We start from the raw sequence: 14,256 nt of genomic DNA, 5'->3' as shown, positions 1-14,256 counted from the left end.
TTGATGCGCTTGAATATAAAGACAACAATGGGCTTGATGATGCAGTCACCTTGGTTGAAGAGAACAGAGGCTTGCTGCACTTGAATATAAAGTAGACAACAATGTGCTTGATGATGCAGTAACATCACCTAGATTGAGAGACAAGAGACCACAGGCTTGCACTTGAATATAAATAGGACAACAATTGATGATGCAGTCACCTTGATTGTGAAGAGACAAAAGACCACAGGCTTACACTTGAAATGTGCTTGCTCATCATCATGTTTATTTGAGACTGAGGCAACACTGGCTTTCACTGGAGGAGACTGTCCTTGCAGTTGTAGAATACACTGGCTTTGGAGGACTGATTTTGCTGTTATAGAAGACACTGGCTTTGGATGACTGACTTTCTGTTGTAGAAGACACTAGCTGAATGGCTGACCTTGCTGTTGTAGAAGACACAGGCTTGCAGAGTTGCAGTGCACTTGCAGGATGATTTTGGTGTTGTAGAAGAAGAAACAGGCTGCAGGATGTGGATGACCTTGTTGTTGTAGTAGAAGAAACAGGCTGCAGGATGTGGATGACCTTGCTGTTGTAGAAGAAGAAACAGGCTGCAGGATGTGGATGACCTTGCTGTTGTAGAAGAAGAAACAGGCTGCAGGATGTGGATGACCTTGCTGTTGTAGAAGAAGAAACAGGCTGCAGGATGTGGATGACCTTGCTGTTGTAGAAGAAGAAACAGGCTGCAGGATGTGGATGACCTTGCTGTTGTAGAAGAAGAAACAGGCTGCAATCTGGAACCACAGCTGTTGGCTGACTTTGGCAAACTTGATACTAGTAGGAGACGACACACAGGCAGTCTTTGCTGTTGGTTGAACAATGAACATAAATATTTTTAGAATTAGGTGGTGGGAGGGAGGAAAAAATAGACAACATAGAATAGGGGTGGTCAGGGGAGACAAGTTCTACTTTTTGGAAAGACAACAAACACACACAGAAACAGTAATGGACTGGGAGAGACATGAAGGTAAAAAACACTTTTTAAATTAATTTAATTATTGTATTTTGTGTTCAACTTCTGAATCAATCAAGAGCAATAGAGCATGCAATTTTAAACAACATTCACAGTCAGATTGAATTGACTTACATTAGCTTAGCTAATTTCTTATTTATTAAACCCAATTGGTTAGACGTACTTCAGGGCTGCTATTTTGTAGCTGCACAATGCACATGGACAGGTTAATAGGGCATTGCACACATGACACAATGAATGCAGATTGCACATTTAAGCATCATGCTATTTTGGATATTTTGGCTCACCAAAATGCATAATGAGTTTTTATTGTTGCAGCACTAGCCTAGCAGCAATGCTAAATAAAACAAACTGACTTGCATTGCAGCTTACAATAAAAAGATGATTCCAATTTTTCTTCGTCCCAAAAAAAAAAAACAATTAAAAAATGACTGCAGCAGCATCCATCCATTAAACAAAAATTACTTTTTTTTGTGGACATAAAATTACAGAATAGATCATTTTTTATTACTTTTATTTACTATAAAAAAATATTTGTGTTATGGTACACTACTGGACTGCAAACTGATATAATAAGGGTAATTAAAATTAACACCTTATTAATTAGAGGAAAAAATATAATAATAATAAAAAAATGGCTGTGCACTGCACCACTGTGTACTGATGATTGATGATCTATCTTCTGGGAATCTACACTTGACCTCAACGAAATTATATATTAAATATAAATATAATAATTACATTTATCAATCCATCTATCTAGTAAGTAATTCTATATATATAATCATCCTCTATAATCTAGATATATGATAGAGATAGAGTAGTAGATATTATATATATATTTTTTGTAATATCATGTTTGTATATATTATATTGTACAGTTCACTTCACAATACATCCTACAAGCAACCCCTTATATGAACATTTATAAATAAAATATATTGTAAAATGTAATAAAACTCAATTGTTATGCCGTCACAGATCTGAAGATATTTTTAAAAAATTGCGTACTCCCGCGGTTTTAAAAACCGCGCCAATTAATCGCGTGCAGCCTACTGGGTACTATAATAGACTCCATACTCCATGAGGATAATTCTAAAAAGACCAGAGACATTGCAAGCTAACCTTAGGCATGTCTTGCCCTCCGGATCTCCTTGAGTCCTTCTGTGGCTCAGTGTATGGAGGTGATTGGTCTCATGGTGTCCTGCAATGGACATCATTCCCTTTTGCTAGGTTCCGTTTCAGATCTTTACAACTGTGCATGCTGAGGCGAGTAGAACAGCGATCATTCAGATCTGTCTCAACAAATGTATTAGACAGCCTGTCGAGGAGAATCGCTCTCTTGGTGGCTCTGTCCAATTCTGTCCCGAGGGACATGCTTCTTAAGACCACCCTAGGAGATTGTGATACAGATGCAAGCCTATCCAGATCCTGGGAAGCTGTTTGGGGTGCCAGAAAGGCACAGGGGTTGTGGACTCAGGAGGAGTCCCTCCCTCCCTATTAATATTTTGGAACTACGGGCAATCTTCAAGGCCTTGAAGGCTTGGCCACTTCTGGGTTTGTCCCAGTTTATCAGATTCTAATCAGACAATATAACTTAGGTGGCTTTACATCAACCATCAGGGGGACGAGGAGTTCCTTGGAGATGAAAGAAGTATCCTCAGATTCTGGAAGTGGGACGCAGCCTCACAGCTGTTCGCTGTTGGCGATCCACATTCGGGTCGTGGACAACTGGGAAGTGGATTATCTCAGCAGGCTATCCTTCCATCCAAGGAATGGTCTCTCCATACCGAGGTGTTTGCAGAGATATGCAGCAAGTGAGGGATGCCGGAGATAGATCTCATGGCATCCCGTCTCAATACAAAAGCTACCCAGGTGGGTTGAGGGATCCACCAAGGGGATCTAATAGATACACTAGCAGTGCCCTGGAAGTTCAAACTCATATATATTTTTTTCCTCCATTAACGCTTCTTCCTCTGAGTGGTGGCCCGCATCAATCAGGAGCGGGTATTACTAATCCTGATTGCTCCATCATGGCCGCGAAGGACGTGGTTCCCGGATCTAGTGGGGATGTCCTCATCTCCTCCGTGGAAGTTACCTTGTCGCAGAGACCTGCTGTTACAAGGTCCATTTGTTCATCAAACTCTATATTTACTGAGGTTTCTCTGAGAGTGTCATTGATACTCTTATTCAAGCTTGTAAACCATTTACTCAGCTTATCTATCACCAAGGTGTGGGGACCTACTTATTCTGGTTTGAAGAGCATGGTTATTCCTGGCAAAGAGTTAAGGTTGCTAGGATCTTACCTTTTCTCCAGGATGGGCTGGAGAAGGGCCTTTCTGCTAGTTCCCTGAGGGGATAGATTTCAGCCCTGTCGGTTTTTATTGTACAAGAGATTGGCTGAAACTTCCAGACATGCAAGTCTTTGTTAAGGCTCCTGATTAGGATCAGACCTGTGTTTAGATCTGGGGCTCTTCCTTGGAGCATAAAATATTGTTCTTTGGATTTTGCAACAGGTTACGTTTGAGCCTCTGCATTTCGTTGACATTAATTTGTTATCTTGGAAGGTCTCTTTCTTATTGGCCATTTGCCTCTGCACGCAGAGTTTGAGATCTCTGCTTTGCAATGTGAGCCCCCTTATCTGATTTTTTCATGCAGAAAAGGCAGTTTTACGTACTAAATTAGGTTTTCTTCCTAAGGTTGTGTCAGATTGCAACATCAATCAGGAGATTGTGGTTCCTCCTTGTGTCCTAATCCTCCTCCATCGAAGGAACGCTTACTTCACAATTTGGATTGATACGCACCTTTAAGTTCTATTTTTAGGCTACTAAGGAGTTTAGACAATCTTCCTCTTTGTTTGTTGTCTATTCGGGGAAGCGTAAGGGGCAGAAGGCTACTTCAACTTCCCCTATCTTTTTGGTAAAAGGGACATTATTGCCCTCGTTTTTTCTTTGCATAAATGTTTTGTAGATGATCTATTTATATAGCCCATAAAGTTTTTTAAAAATGGATACTTTTGCTTATTTTTAAATAACATTGCTCTGATTTTCAGATTCCTAACCAAGCCCCAAAGTTTTAGGAGAATAACGACGTATACCTACTCCCAACTTGCTCCTGTTTGTGTAAAGTGTCTTTTCATATGCAAAGAAAGGGGAGGGGGAGTGTTTGCCATTTCCCACTTGCAGTGGGGTGTTCAGTAACCTTTTAAACAGAGCTAAACTGGAAGCTTCTAAGTAAGTTTTTTAAACGGTTTTATACTGGATTTTTATATCAGTATTTTTGCATATTATTCTTTATAGTAGTGTCTATTACATGCAATTATATGCAAATTGGTGTATAATGTCCCTTTAAAGAGTGTCATCCACTTAACTTTCGAGACAGCGGGACATCGTCCTCCTGAGAGGATAACGGCTCATTCCACTAGATCAGTGGCTTCCTCTTGGGTCTTTAATGGTCTCTATGGATCAGATTTGTAAGGCGGCTACCTGGTCCTCCTCCAAGTTTTACAAGTTTGATGTTTTTTGCTTCGGCTGAAGCAGCTTTCGTGAGAAAAAGGTTTGCAGGCTGTGGTGCCCTCAGAATAGGGTCCGCCTCTTCCTTTTTGTTCCATCCCGTTATTCATTCAGTGTCCTCTGGAGCTTGGGTATAGTTTTCCCAACAGTAAGGATTGAAGCCGTGGACTCTCCCTATCTTAGGAAGGAAAACATAATTTATGCTTACCAGATAAATTCCTTTTGCTTCCGAATAGGGAGAGTCCATGGTCCACGTCAGTTATTTCTTCTCTATGGGCGGTCCCCTTATTATTTATTTTATTATTCTGGCACCAATTTATACCCTAACGTTACTCCTACTTTTCCTTGTTCCCTCTGCAGAATGACTGTGGTAATGAGGAAGTGGGAGGGATATTTAAGCCTTTGACTGGGGTCTCTTTGCCTCCTCCTGATGGCCAGGTGTTGTATTTCCCAACAGTAAGTAATGAAGCCGGGACTCGCCTTATCGGAGGGAAAGGAATTTATCTGGTAAGCATAAATTATGTTTTTCATATCCTCTTCAGATGCAACAAAGGAAAAAAATATTTTTCATGTCCATTTGATCTTTAAAGGGACATGGAAACCCACCTTTCTCTTTGTAAGGTGTATCCAGTCCACGGATCATCCATTACTTGTGGGATATTCTCATTCCCAACAGGAAGTTGCAAGAGGACACCCACAGCAAGAGCTGCTATAGCTCCTCCCCCTAACTGCCATATCCAGTCATTCTCTTGCAACTCTCAACACCACATGGAGGTAGTAAGAGAGAGTGGTGAAATATAGTTAGTGTTTTATCTTCAATCAAAAGTTTGTTATTTTAAATGGTACCGGAGTTGTACTATTTTATCCCAGGCAGTAAATAGAAGAAGAATCTGCCTGAGTTTTCTATGATCTTAGCAGGTTGTAACTAAGATCCATTGCTGTTCTCCACATATGTCTGAGGATAGAGGTAACTTCAGCGGGAGAATGGCGTGCAGGTTACTCTGCTATGAGGTATGTGCAGTTACATTTTTTTCTAGAAATGGGAAAATGCTAGAAAATGCTGCTGATACCGGATTAATATAAGTTAAGCCTGAATACAGTGATTTAATAGCGACTGGTATCATGCTTACTCTCAGGGGTAATACCCCTTATAAAATTGCAATATAAAACGTTTGCTGGCATGTTTTTATACGTTTTTTACGTTTTTATATATGCTTTGGTGATAAAACTTTATTGGGGCCTAGTTTTTTTCCACATGGCTGGCTTAAATTTTGCCTAGAAACAGTTTCCTGAGGCTTTCCACTGTTGTAGTATGAGTGGGAGGGGCCTATTTTAGAGCTTTTTTGCGCAGTTAAAATTACAGACTGAGACATCCAGCTTCCCTCAGAAGTCCCCTGAATGCTATAGGACATCTCTAAAGGGCTCAAAGGCTTTCCAAAGTCGTTTATTGGGGAAGGTAGGGCCACAGCCAGAGCTGTGGCAGTTTGTTGTGACTGTTAAAAAATGTCTTATATCGTTTTTTTGATCCATTTTTTAAGGGGTTAATCATCCATTTGCAAGTGGGTGCAATGCTCTGTTAGCTTATTACATACACTGTAAAAATTTTGTTTGATTTACTGCCTTTTTTCACTGTTTTTCACATTTTGACAAAATTTGTTTCTCTTAAAGGCACAGTACCGTTTTTTTATATTTGCTTGTTAACTTGATTTAAAGTGTTTTCCAAGCTTGCTAGTCTCATGCTAGTCTGTTCAAACATGTCTGACATAGAGGAAACTCCTTGTTCATTATGTTTAAAAGCCATGGTGGAAACCCCCCTCTTAGAATATGTACCAAATGTACTGATTTCACTTTAAGCAATATAGATCATATTCTGTCTTTAAAAAATTTATCACCAGAGGAATCTGACGAGGGGGAAGTTATGCAGACTAACTCTCCCCACGTGTCAGATCCTTTGACTCCCGCTCAAGGGACTCACGCTCAAATGGCGCCAAGTACATCTAGGGCGCCCATAGCGATTACTTTACAAGACATGGCGGCAGTCATGGATAATACACTGTCAGCGGTATTAGCCAGACTACCTGAATTTAGAGGTAAGCGAGATAGCTCTGGGGTTAGACGAAATGCAGTGCATACTGACGCTTTAAGAACCATGTCTGATACTGCCTCACAATATGCAGAAGCTGAGGAAGGAGAGCTTCAGTCTGTGGGTGATGTTTCTGACTCAGGAAAGATGCCTGATTCTGATATTTCTACATTTACATTTAAATTTAAGCTTGAACACCTCTGCGTGTTGCTCAGGGAGGTTTTAGCTGCTCTGAATGACTGTGATACAATTGCAGTGCCAGAGAAATTGTGTAGACTGGATAAATACTATGCAGTGCCGGTGTGTACTGATGTTTTTCCAATACCTAAAAGGTTTACAGAAATTATTAATAAGGAATGGGATAGACCAGGTGTGCCGTTTTCTCCCCCTCCTATTTTTAGAAAAATGGTTCCAATAGACGCCACCACACGGGACTTATGGCAGACTGTCCCTAAGGTGGAGGGAGCAGTTTCTACTCTAGCAAAGCGTACTACTATCCCTGTCGAGGACAGTTGTGCTTTTTTAGATCCAATGGATAAAAAATTAGAGGGTTACCTTAAGAAAATGTTTATTCAACAAGGTTTTATCCTACAGCCCCTTGCATGCATTGCTTCTGTCACTGCTGCTGCAGCGTTCTGGTTTGAGTCTCTGGAAGAGGCTTTACAGGTAGCGACTCCATTGGATGACATGCTTGGCAAGCTTAGAGCACTTAAGCTAGCCAATTCTTTTGTTTCTGATGCCATTGCTCATTTGACTAAACTAACGGCTAAGAATTCTGGTTTTGCTATACAGGCGCGCAGGGCACTATGGCTTAAATCATGGTCAGCTGACGTGACTTCAAAATCTAAGCTACTTAACATTCCCTTCAAGGGGCAGACCCTATTCGGGCCTGGTTTGAAGGAGATTATTGCTGATATCACTGGAGGAAAAGGTCATGCCCTTCCTCAGGACAGGTCCAAATCAAGGGCCAAACAGTCTAATTTTCGTGCCTTTCGAAACTTCAAGGCAGGTGCGGCATCAACTTCCTCTAATGCAAAACAAGAGGGAACTTTTGCTCAGTCCAAGACGGTCTGGAGACCCAAATCAGACCTGGAACAAAGGTAAGCAGGCCAAAAAGCCTGCTGCTGCCTCTAAGACAGCATGAAGGAACGGCCCCCTATCTGGTAACGGATCTAGTAGGGGGCAGACTTTCACTCTTCGCCCAGGCATGGGCAAGAGATGTCCAGGATCCCTGGGCGTTGGAAATTATATCCCAAGGATATCTTCTGGACTTCAAAGCTTCCCCCCTAAAAGGGAGATTTCACCTTTCACAATTATCTGCAAACCAGATGAAGAGAGAGGCATTCTTTCACTGTGTAAGAGACCTCCTAGTTATGGGAGTGATCCATCCAGTTCCAAAGGAGGAACTGGGACAGGGTTTTTACTCAAATCTGTTTGTGGTTCCCAAAAAAGAGGGAACCTTCAGACCAATTTTGGATCTAAAGATCTTAAACAAATTCCTCAGAGTTCCATCATTCAAGATGGAAAACTATTCGTACCATCCCTACCTATGATCCAGGAGGGTCAATATATGACTACAATGGATTTAAAGGATGCTTATCTTCACATTCCGATACACAAAGATTATCATCGGTTTCTCAGGTTTGCCTTTCTAGACAGGCATTACCAGTTTGTAGCTCTTCCCTTTGGATTAGCTACAGCCCCAAGAATCTTTACGAAGGTTCTGGGGTCGCTTCTGGCGGTACTAAGGCCGCGGGGCATAGCAGTGGCCCCTTATTTAGACGACATCCTGATACAGGCGTCAAACTTCCAAAATGCCAAGTCTCATACGGACGTAAGTACTGGCATTTCTTAGATCGCATGGGTGGAAAGTGAACGAGGGGAAAAGAGTTCTCTATCCCCACTCACAAGAGTTTCCTTGACGGAGTCCAGGTTATCAAGCTTCTAAATTCCTGCCGTGTTCTTAATTCCATTCCGCGCCCTTCGGTGACTCAGTGTATGGAAGTAATCGGCTTAATGGTAGCGGCCAATGGACATAGTGCCGTTTGCACGCCTACATCTCTGAGCATGCATAGTTGCAGCGGTCTGTCAGTGGGAACGTGGATTATACAGATTTGTCCCCTCTACTAAATCTGGATCAAGAGACCAGGGATTCTCTTCTCTGGTGGCTATCTCGGGTCCATCTGTCCAAAGGTATGACCTTTCGCAGGCCAGATTGGACAATTGTAACAACAGATGCCAGCCTTCTAGGTTGGGGTGCAGCCTGGAACTCCCTGAAGGCTCAGGGATTGTGGACTCAGGAGGTGACACTCCTTCCAATAAATATTCTAGAACTGAGAGCGATATGCAATGCTCTTCAGGCTTGGCCTCAGTTAGCAACTCTGAGGTACATCAGATTTCAGTCGGACAACATCACAACTGTGGCTTACATCAACCATCAAGGGGGAACAAGAAGTTCCCTAGCGATGTTAGAAGTCTCAAAGATAATTCGCTGGGCAGAGACTCACTCTTGCCACCTATCAGCTATCCATATCCCAGGTGTAGAGAACTGGGAGGCGGATTTTCTAAGTCGTCAGACTTTTCATCCGGGAGAGTGGGAACTCCATCTGGAGGTGTTTGCACAATTGATTCATCGTTGGGGCAAACCAGAACTGGATCTTATGGTGTCTCGCCAGAACGCCAAGCTTCCTTGTTACGGATCCAGGTCCAGGGATCCCAAGGCGACACTGATAGAAGCTCTAGCAGCGCCCTGGTCTTTCAACCTGGCTCATGTGTTTCCACCGTTTCCTCTGCTCCTTCGACTGATTGCCAAGGTCAAGCAGGAGAGAGCATCAGTGATTTTGAAAGCGCCTGCGTGGCCACGCAGGACCTGGTATACAGATCTGGTGGACATGTCATCCTTTCCACCACGGACTTTGCCTCTGAGACAGGACCTTCTACTTTAGGGTCCTTTCAACCATCCAAATCTAATTTCTCTGAGATTGACTGCCTGGAGATTGAACGCTTGATTTTATCAAAGCGTGGCTTCTCCGAGTCAGTCATTGATACCTTAATACAGGCACAAAAGCCTGTCACCAGAAAAATTTACCATAAAATATGGCGTAAATATCTTTATTGGTGTGAATCCAAGGGTACTCATGGAGTAAGGTCAGGATTCCCAGGATATTATCTTTTCTCCATATAATCTCCCAGATTTCTGCTCTGTCTATTCTTTTGCACAAGCGTCTGGCAGATGTTCCAGACGTTCAGGCATTTTGTCAGGCTTTGGTTAGAATCAAGCCTGTGTTTTAAACCTGTTGCTCCCCCATGGAGCTTAAATTTGGTTCTCTAGGGTTCTTCAAAGAGTTCCGTTTGAACCTCTTCATTCCATAGATATCAAACTTTTATCTTGAAAAGTTCTTTTTTTGGTAGCTATTTCCTCGGCTCGTAGAGTCTCCGAGTTATCTGCCTTTACAATGTGATTCTCCTTATCTGATCTTCCATACGGATAAGGTAGTCCTGCGTACCAAACCTGGGTTTTTACCTAAGGTGGTATCTAACAAGAATATCAATCAAGAGATTGTTGTTCCATCCTTGTGTCCTAATCCTTCTTCAAAGAAGGAACGTCTATTACACAATCTTGACGTGGTTCATGCTTTAAAGTTTTACTTACAAGCTACTAAAGATTTTCGTCAAACATCTGCTTTGTTTGTTGTCTACTCTGGACAGAGGAGAGGTCAAAAGGCTTCGGCAACCTCTCTTTCTTTTTGGCTAAGAAGCATAATCCGCTTAGCCTATGAGACTGCTGGCCAGCAGCCTCCTGAAAGGATTACAGCTCATTCTACTAGAGCTGTGGCTTCCACTTGGGCCTTTAAAAATGAGGCTTCTGTTTGAACAGATTTGCAAGGCGGCGACTTGGTCTTCGCTTCATACTTTTTCAAAATTCTACAAATTTTATACTTTTGCTTCTTCGGAGGCTATTTTTGGGAGAAAGGTCTTACAGGCAGTGGTACCTTCCGTTTAAGTACCTGCCTTGTCCCTCCCTTCATCCGTTGTACTTTAGCTTTGGTATTGGTATCCCACAAGTAATGGATGATCCGTGGACTGGATACACCTTACAAAGAGAAAACACAATTTATGCTTACCTGATAAATTTATTTCTCTTGTGGTGTATCCAGTCCACGGCCCGCCCTGTCATTTTAAGGCAGGTAATTTTTTCATTTAAACTACAGTCACCACTGCACCCTATGGTTTCTCCTTTCTCTGCGTGTTTTCGGTCGGAATGACTGGATATGGCAGTTAGGGGAGGAGCTATATAGCAGCTCTGCTGTGGGTGTCCTCTTGCAACTTCCTGTTGGGAATGAGAATATCCCACAAGTAATGGATGATCCGTGGATTGGATACACCACAAGAGAAATAAATTTATCAGGTAAGCATAAATTGTGTTTTTTTTTCTTCAGGACTTAGATAGAGCATGCAATTTTAAACAACTTTCCAATGTATTTCTATTAGTTTATTTGTTTCGTTCTCTTGATATCCTTTTTTAAAAGAATACCTGGGTAGGCTCAGAAGCTGCTGAATAGTGGCTGCACATATACACCATGTTATTGGCTCACCCTCAGTCTTCAGCAAGCTCCCAGTAGTGCATTGATGCATTTTCAACAAAGGATACCTAGAGAATGAAGCAAATTAGATATTAGAAGTAAACTGGAAAGTTGTTTAAAATTGTATTTTCTATCTGGATCATAAAAGAAACATTTTAGGTTTCCTGTCCCTTTAACTTCCACAGTATTAATATTCTCATAGGCAACTAAGATTTTCACAAACCATCACAAGAGACTTAATATGTTGACAGAGTTTTCCTATAAAATTCACATTTGCTCTGTGTAGTTTAAACATAAATTATAGAGAAGACATGCAAAATTGGGTCCCTAATTGATTGACATCATCTCTGATTACTATGTGACTGGTCACAGACTAATACCTGTGGTAGACAATGTGGAAATGTCAGCTTTTATTTTCCTTTGGTACAGACACCTTACAGCCTGATAGCACTACAATATAAGTAAATTGTTCAGTGAGACACTTAATGGTGTACGGAGCCGAACTTCAGCAAGAGATAGCAATTGTTGCATGAAAGTGATGAATAAAAACGCCTGCAAACAAACATTGACATAAATTGCTAGTCTAGTTTATAAAGATATCACTTGTAGAGAGTTTGCAGCAATATATTAAAATAATAAAACAGAAATGTGTGGCCTGTAGGTTATTGTAATTTATGCTTTATCAAAATGTTATTGAATTGTCAAATAAGCAGTGAAATAAATGATACAGAGGGAGGTACCACAGTTGGAATCTTATGCTGATCTTTCATAAAATTAAGCTGATAGAAAAAGATTGTAGAAAGCAAGACAAGATATTTTAAAAGGACATTACATTGTTTGTGAATGTAATACAAAAATGTTTGTGTGTAGCTTTAAGGGAAGTTAAATACTAAATACATTTCATGCACACCTCTCTAATTATCGGTGCCTCCATTTTAGAACCTATCTGCAAACACATCAGCACTGCTATGTAGGGAAAGTTAGATTTCAACATGGTGGCTCCCATCACTAGAGAAAGAAGGAAATTACATTAATACTTATAAATTTATTTAAAGGGATGCTAAACACTAAATACATTCCTGCACCTTCCTATTATTATGGGTGCCGCCATTTTAAAACCTATGGTACACTGCAGGTATCTGAAGGAGAGTTACTACACATGTGCAAACAGGTCAGCACTGGAAAGTAGTGAAATATAGAATTCAAAATGGCTGCAAACATGACTAGAGGAAGGTGGGGCACAACCTCAATACTATGCTTATAAAAGGTATTTAGTGTTCAAGGTCCCTTTAAGTCTGAAAATGCTGTGCTTTCCAGGTCTGTTGAGTTTCTAAACAATAATGGGTGCCTCAGTACTGAAACTTAGGTTTCCCCTTATCAGCTTATCTAATCTATTTTGCTGAGGGTAATTCGTGACGTATGCAAAAGAGACAGTAATGTGTCCAAGCACTGAACTGTGAAACAGATGGCTGAGGAGAAACCCTGTTAGAATACCTATTTTTAACAAGGTTTTACATCTGTAAAATATTACATATGACATATTCCACACAGTCAGTAAAATAGTTTAAAGAAGGGGAAGCATATGGAATACCCCATTATTTTTTAGAAAATAAACATTTATTTCTTCAATATTAATACAACTAATATAATTTGAAAAATACATTTGCACACTATTCTCAGCGAACCTTTGTGTTGACTACACAATTTTATCTAGCCTTTATTTACTGCTTAATGGTCCTTTAAAGGCAAAACAAAAATGGTCTAAAGGTGCAAACAATTGTGGTAAAAAGACACTTGTAAAGGTTAGTTAGGTTAAGACTTTAAACAAAAGTCAGTTAAATGTGTATGTGTTAGTGATGCTTAACCTACCTATCTTTTTTTTTTTTTTTTTTTTAATAAAAGCTTGAACGATTTACCAGTATGAGGATAAAGAAGGAAAAGGAAAAGCCTAATATGTCACATCGAAACTCTGCTAATTATTCTGATCCCACCGGTCCTTCCTTAAGTCTGCAGGAGCTTCCAGACGAACATGTGCTGGCACTTTTTGAACAAATGTTGGTATGTTTACAAAATCAATGATGCATGGAAGGGGAAAAATGGTTCATAGAGGCTCTAAGAAATACCACACATATTTAATACAAAGACTCAATGCTAAACATGATCTATTTACCGTTTGTAATATTCCTGCAGAAATATTCAGAAAATCAGGATTTCTTTTTTTATCTGACATAAAAGTTCCTTTTTTGTGATAGTTGAAGACTAGAATGGGGTAGGAGGAACGGCCTTACCCAGCCTTTTAAAGGGACACTAAACCCACATTTTTTTTTCTTTAATGATTCAGAACATGCAATTTTAAGCAACTTTCTAATTTACTCCTATTAAATTTTCATCGTTCTCTTGCTATCTTTATTTTAAAAGCAGGAATGTGATTCATAGGAGCCGGCCCATTTTTGTTTGAGAACCTGGGTTATGTTTGCTTATTGGTGGGTAAATGTAAGCCTCCAATAAGCAAGTGCTATCCGTGGTGCTGAACCTAAAATGGGCTGGCTGCGAAGATTTATATTCCTGCTTTTAAAATAAAGATAGCAAGAGAACGAAGAAACATTGACAATAGATTAGAAAGTTGATTAAAATTTCATGCTCTATCTGAATCATGAAATAAAAAATTTGGGTTCAGTGTCCCTTTAATTCATGGTAGATTTAGAAAAAATAAAATATAAAAAAAAACAACCTGAAAAGTTTCAGGTCTGTTACCAGTGATCACAGTTGCATTAAAGGGATATAAAGCCCCAATTTGTTCTTTTGTGATTCAGCGTATCATTTTAAAAATGTTTCCAATTTACTTCTATTATCAAATTTGCTTCGTTCCCATGATATTCTGTGTCGAAGAGATACCTAGGAAGGTATCTGCAGCACTACATAACAGGAAATAGCGCTGCCATCTAGTGTTCTTGAAAATGAATAACATTCTTGCAAAACTGCTGCCATAAAGTGCTCCAGAGAAGGGCCGGCTCCTAAACGTATGTCCCTGCTTTTCAACAAAAGATAATTTGATAATTGAAGTAA

At 40.4% G+C, this 14,256-nt stretch overlaps 1 protein-coding gene across 1 annotated transcript in view; it reads left to right on the top strand.

The window, feature by feature from the left end:
- Positions 1 to 14,256, top strand: part of DIAPH1 (diaphanous related formin 1) — a gene marked incomplete in the record, with an annotated part of 803,068 nt that overhangs the window by 150,732 nt on the left and 638,080 nt on the right. The window contains 1 exon segment of the mRNA XM_053718607.1: positions 13,093 to 13,248. Within this exon segment, the coding sequence (XP_053574582.1) occupies positions 13,093 to 13,248 (156 nt within the window).

Source organism: Bombina bombina, chromosome 6, assembly GCF_027579735.1.
Source record: "Bombina bombina isolate aBomBom1 chromosome 6, aBomBom1.pri, whole genome shotgun sequence".
NCBI lineage: Eukaryota > Metazoa > Chordata > Amphibia > Anura > Bombinatoridae > Bombina > Bombina bombina.
Note: the sequence above shows the minus strand (reverse complement) of the source record. Positions and strands in the feature narration are given on the sequence as shown.